Below are 6065 nucleotides of genomic sequence, written 5' to 3' on the forward strand. Positions count from 1 at the left end.
TTACCCCTCCGCCTCGGGCCCGAGATGGGGGGGGGGGGGGGGGGAGGGAGAGATCGAAGCCACGCCGAGCCGATATTGCCGCCTTCGCTGGTCCTCCGCCGCCGTGGCCTCCTTTTTTTCTTGCGACGTTCAGCCGGAGTCCTATCGCCGCCGGTTCCCTCCGGCCATCTCAGCCGGCGACATCTTCTTCCCTTGCCGTGGCTTCAAGAAACAAATGCCTTCTTCTCCCCCAACGGCAATGGCGCCGCCCATCTTCTTTTCCATCTCCAACGACGGCGGCGGCGGCGGCGGCGGCGGCCATCGTCCAACATTGGATATAAATTGCCCGGAATTCAACAAAATGGCATTTTCATGAATTTTTTATAAAAATAATTCTTCAACTAATAAATGGTGATTAAAGCTTGCAAGTTTTAACAATAAGATAGAACGGGTATTCGTTATGGTAAACACCTTGCTCATCTTACTCATGTGTGAAATATTAATAAGCGAGCAAGGTAGATCCATCCACCGTATAATATATAACTCTTTCTTGTATATTATACTCGATAAATTTTTTAATCTCCCTTCAAACCTTCCAGGACCAGGATCGTAGATTTTGTCTCATGCTATCTTCATTAGATTCGCTACTCTCTAGGGTCAAGTTGACAAGACAATATAAAGTTTCGGGCACTTGTCGTACCAACAAATACACTCGGATTGGTGTGGGTGATGAAAGCTGTAGCATTCAACAAGATCTTCGTGAACATGGACTTAGCTTGCAAACCAGACAACCTAGTTACTTAAAAACTGTTGGGATCGTTGGAGCTTTTTTTTTTGTTAGGATAATGATTATTATAAGAAACACGCAAAGCATGTCAAACCCGGTAGCTGACAAATTTCATCAAATATTAAATTTTGATTTTTTTTTTTTTTGAATTTACGGTATGCATCATGATATATGTTCTTTTTAATATCATTTTTAATGAGAAAAAATCTTGAGAAGTTTTAGCGAATATGTTAGGTAGCACCTCACTGTTTTTTTTTTTAGTAAATCAGATTTATTAAAATAATCTAGAGTACATATATGCATGTGTATCCAAAAATAAAATATCTAACAATTTGTCACAACCATCCATAAAGTAGATCCCGCATTATTAGCAATATATGCTGTCATCCTATCTATAGCATTGCTAGCTTCTCTATAGACATACTTCGCTTCATAAAATCAAAGAATTGCTCTCATTCTCCAATAATCCTGTCTCAAGGATGGATGCTGATCTCTGAAGACGTTGAATCAGAAAGCCATCTAATAACCATCATGAAGTCTCCCTCTAGGATGATATAATAAGCCTTTAAAATTTTAGTTGCATGTGGCATACTTTTCATGCAGCATGCAATTGTGTCATAGGAACTTAGTATCAAACAATCTTACACCTCTTGTAGTTGCTAACACACTACTCTGCACTTCTAATAATAAAACTTGCTTCACCAAAATCATCTATGTTTATAACACTACCATCAAAAGTTAATCTTAAGAAAACTAAGGGTGGCAGCTCCTAAGTGAAATAGAACATTTGTGGGATCACAAAATCTGCAAAAGGAGGGCTACAATTTTTCAGCTATCAAGGATACCTCCAGAACAGTTGCATTAATATACTCCTGAACATATATACATGTATGTATATACATGCATGGATCCTATTTTTTCATCCTTATCCCCATCTCACCCCATTGGAGGATAGGAATGAGAAGGCCTACGTGGTTAATAGCTGATCAATCCTGGGTATACGTCCTTTTCCCAATTCGCATTGGATACCGTTGTTTTGGCCCCTGCATGCAAGTCCAGGTAGCTGGCTCTATTATTATCTAAGCCGGGTCAAATAAGCAACAAAGGAATAAGTCGGTTTGGATCTCCTGCTCCAAATGGCGTAGGAATATCCTACTTTGATGAATGTTATATATGAAAACAACCCGGGTAGGTGGTGCAATAGGTTTTCGACAGAGACAGCAGAACCATCGTATGTTACACTCCTATTATCAGTCAAATCTGAGGTGAAAATTCTTGGTTCAGTCGTAGTCTCAGGATGCTTCGAGTTAATGATTTGATTAGTATATTTTGATTTGTTTCGTTTCGCAAACATTAGAGCAAATTAATAGACCGATGTTGTGATTCAATTCTTCTTTTTAAGACTTAAGGCGAAGATACCATCAGCATGGTTTGAATCCTGCATATTTATCAAGTGGAGAGAAAATGATTTGATGTTTCCAATTTAACTGAATCAATATATGATGCACAATTGGCCTCGAACTTATTTCAGCTTAATTACGAGCTAGAAATATGAGATCAAGCGGAGACAATATATATATATATATATATATATATATATATATATATATATATATATATATATATATATATATATATATATATATATATATAGGGCATGCCATCAGAACCGCTCAAAATTGGACCACGCCACATGAACGTGTCGATCGCAACATCGATGGGTTGTAGTAGATATTGTACATGTCTTATGTAGGAATTGCATGCATTCCTGCATGGCTACATGTAGATGATTTTATCGAAAAAGATCAAACCAAAAGCTTGATTTATTTGCACTCCATTGATGGATCCAAAGTGTGGTCCCAAAACGTTCCTTTCTAGGAGCAGGTGGCTCTCAAGCTCAATCCTAACTTTGGTCGGTATGTTTTGATCAGTTCTCAGTAGGCTGCATCATACCGACAAAGGATGGAGACGTAGATGATATGTGGCCTCATATGTGACTCTCTTGTTTCTTCTTAATTATAGCTATGGGCAGCGTTGGTCCTACTACCAAAATTTGATGAGAAGTGAGTGTGAATTCATTGCTCTCAGAGTGCACGTCCAAGCTCAAAGCCTCAAACACATGGAAACATCACATCCTAAGGATTCTCGCATCGTCATGAGACAAGATGGAAACATGGCTCACGGTGGTGCGATTGAAATGAGAAAAATAGTCTATTTATTGCTCACACCTGCATTGTGCATGTATTCTCATGTGGGAAACAAATAATTCAAATCTATCAACCAAAAACACAAACAATGAGGGTTATAAGAGGTCATGCAAATTATGTCACTGATTTGCTTTGATTTAAAAACGTTGGGAGGTTATGGTTATTGTTCATGTAGCTCCTTCTTTATAGGTTTTTCCGGATGGCTTCGAAAGTTTTTTGAGCAAAATAATGGCAAGCCACCTCACATTTCATTGATAAGTAAAATGAGTCCGAGTTTGATGTCATTAGGGTTGGCAGCGAATGAGTAGTAGTATTTAACAAGGAAAAATAATGACATCTTGGCCTTTCGTCTAACTAAATTTGAGCGTTGTTGTTGCTTGACTCAATTATATCAAACTGTTTTATGGTTTTTATATTTTTATGAGTAGACTTTAAGCTGTACTAATTTTCAAAAACAAACCGTAAGGCAATGTGCATTAAAATTAGCCATCCATTCTTCCACTCTTCCATTCTTCCTCACTGCTTTCCAATATCCTTCCGTAATGTCGAGTCATTTACTATAAAGGGACCGATCAAACCCTATGTCACGGTTCGTAGTGAAGCAATTGGATATGGAGAGCCGATCGACACGGAGACGGTCACCTACTGAAAAATGAGACTCGCACACTGGTAAGGAATTTGGCTTCTTTTCAAGCAGTGCACATGTATCGGAAGACAAACAGAGTTGCAGACTGAGTCGCTTTCTACATGGCTCGCCATTTTGAAGAGATTTTTTAGACCAGTGTCATTGACTTGGCAGGCTGTAGAGCTATATGAATGTCGTTCTTACCAAAAAAAAAAAAAAAGCAAACAAGCTTCCCTACTTCGACCGGCGGTCACCACCGATGGAAGAAGCCGAGGACATCGCCCGCAGCGGGCTCTTCGTCCACCACTCCCGCCCCTCCTACGCCCTGGGCGAGCGCGTCGGCGAGAGCACCGACCGCTCCCCTCCCCACCGCGTGCTCGAGCTTGGCGACAGGGGAAGCTCTCCCAGCGGCGGTAACCTCAGGCCCTGTCCCCTCCCCTACTTCATCCTCTCCTTCACCGACCTCACTTACAGCGTCAAGAACCCCAGGAAGGTCTCCTTCTTCCCTCCGTTCCTCCGCGGGAACCGCCTCGCCACGGACCTGGTCACTGCTGGCGAGGGACCCGAGGCCTTCTCCCGGACCAAGACTCTCCTAGACTCGATCTCCGGCGAGGCAAGAGAGGGGGAGATCTTGGCCGTCCTGGGGGCGAGCGGGTCCGGCAAGTCTACCCTCATCGACGCTCTGGCAAACAGGATCGGCAGGGAGAGCTTGAAAGGCTCTATCACTCTCAACGGAGAAAACCTCGACGGCCGGCTTTTGAAGGTGATATCGGCCTACGTGATGCAAGAAGACCTCCTGTTCCCGATGCTGACGGTGGAGGAGACGTTGATGTTCTCGGCGGAGTTCCGGCTGCCACGCACGCTCTCCGCTGCCCAGAAGCGGGCGCGGGTGCAGGCGCTCATCGACCAGCTAGGCCTCCAGCAGGCGGCCAACACCATCATCGGCGACGAAGGCCACCGCGGCGTCTCCGGCGGGGAGCGCCGCCGTGTATCCATCGGCATAGACATCGTCCACGACCCTATCGTCCTCTTCCTCGACGAGCCCACCTCCGGCCTCGACTCCACCAGCGCGTTCATGGTCGTCAAAGTCCTCCAACGCATCGCCCACGGTGGCAGCATCGTCATCATGTCCATCCACCAGCCCAGCTACCGCATCCTTGGCCTTCTCGACCGCCTGATCTTTCTCGCCCGTGGCCAGACCGTCTACAGTGGGCCCCCCGACGGGCTCCCCTCCTTCTTCTCCGACTTCGGCCACCCGATACCGGAGAACGGCCAAAACGCGACCGAGTTCGCCCTCGACCTCATCCGCGAGCTTGAAAGCACCCCCGCCGGCGCCAGGTCCCTCGTCGAGTTCAACAAATCCCGGCAAGCTGCGAATTCTTCCATAGCCGCCGCCGCCACCGAGAAGCCGTCGCTCTCCCTGAAAGATGCCATCAGCGCCAGCATCTCACGTGGCAAGCTCGTCTCCGGCGCCACCAACGGCACCGACCCGGCCTCGTCCGTGCCGACGTTCGCCAACCCGTTCTGGATCGAGATGGCGGTGCTGACCAAGCGGTCGGCCACCAACACCCGTCGCATGCCGGAATTATTCGGCATCAGACTCGGCGCTGTGATGCTGACCGGATTCATTTCGGCCACCATCTTCTGGCGGCTCGACAACTCCCCAAAGGGAGTGCAAGAACGTCTCGGCTTCTTCGCCATCGCCATGTCGACCATGTTCTACACCTGCGCCGACGCGCTCCCCGTCTTCCTCCAAGAACGCTACATCTTCATGCGAGAGACGGCGTATAATGCCTATCGCCGCTCGTCCTACGTCCTCTCCAACGCCATCGTCGGCTTCCCGCCACTGGTCGTCCTCTCCATCGCCTTCGCCCTCACCACATTCTTCGCAGTCGGGCTTGCAGGCGGTGCAGCAGGGTTCTTCTTCTTCTTCTTGATAATTTTAGCTTCCTTCTGGGCCGGGAGTGGCTTCGTGACGTTTCTCTCCGGCGTCATATCGCACGTCATCGTCGGATACATTGTGGTGATGGCCATTCTGGCCTACTTCCTTATCTTCAGTGGCTTCTTTATAAACCGAGACCGGATTCCGGACTACTGGATTTGGTTCCACTATCTATCCTTAGTGATGTATCCCTATGAAGCAGTGCTGCAGAATGAGTTTGATGATCCGACGAAGTGTTTCGTTAGAGGAGTTCAGATCTTCGACAACACGCCGGCGGGGAGCTTGCCGACGGCCACGAAACTGAACGTCCTGAAGGCTATGAGCAACGCTCTGGGAGCGAACTTGACCGGCAATACATGCATCACGACGGGCCCCGATATATTGAAGCAGCAGGGGATTACTGATATCAGTAAGTGGAACTGTCTGTGGGTAACCGTAGCCTGGGGGTTCTTCTTTAGAGCGCTCTTCTACTTCACACTGCTTGTGGGGAGCAAAAACAAGAGGAGGTAGATACACATTGAAAGC

The 6065-nt window shown here is 46.7% G+C and overlaps 1 protein-coding gene across 1 annotated transcript; it reads left to right on the forward strand.

Annotated features, from left to right (window-relative positions):
• The first annotated feature begins 3854 nt into the window (after positions 1-3854).
• LOC103722973 (ABC transporter G family member 20-like) lies at positions 3855-6065 on the forward strand. Its single transcript, XM_017846627.2, has one exon. It carries the CDS (start codon positions 3858-3860, stop codon positions 6048-6050), a length of 2193 nt encoding a protein of 730 aa, XP_017702116.2. The 5' UTR covers positions 3855-3857; the 3' UTR covers positions 6051-6065.

Source organism: Phoenix dactylifera, chromosome 3 (genome assembly GCF_009389715.1).
Source record: "Phoenix dactylifera cultivar Barhee BC4 chromosome 3, palm_55x_up_171113_PBpolish2nd_filt_p, whole genome shotgun sequence".
Classification (NCBI taxonomy): domain Eukaryota; kingdom Viridiplantae; phylum Streptophyta; class Magnoliopsida; order Arecales; family Arecaceae; genus Phoenix; species Phoenix dactylifera.

Bases quoted from the DNA above. Each gene is read 5' to 3' on its own strand.
- LOC103722973 (XM_017846627.2), top strand. From the start codon at position 3,858: ATGGAAGAAGCCGAGGACATCGCCCGCAGCGGGCTCTTCGTCCACCAC.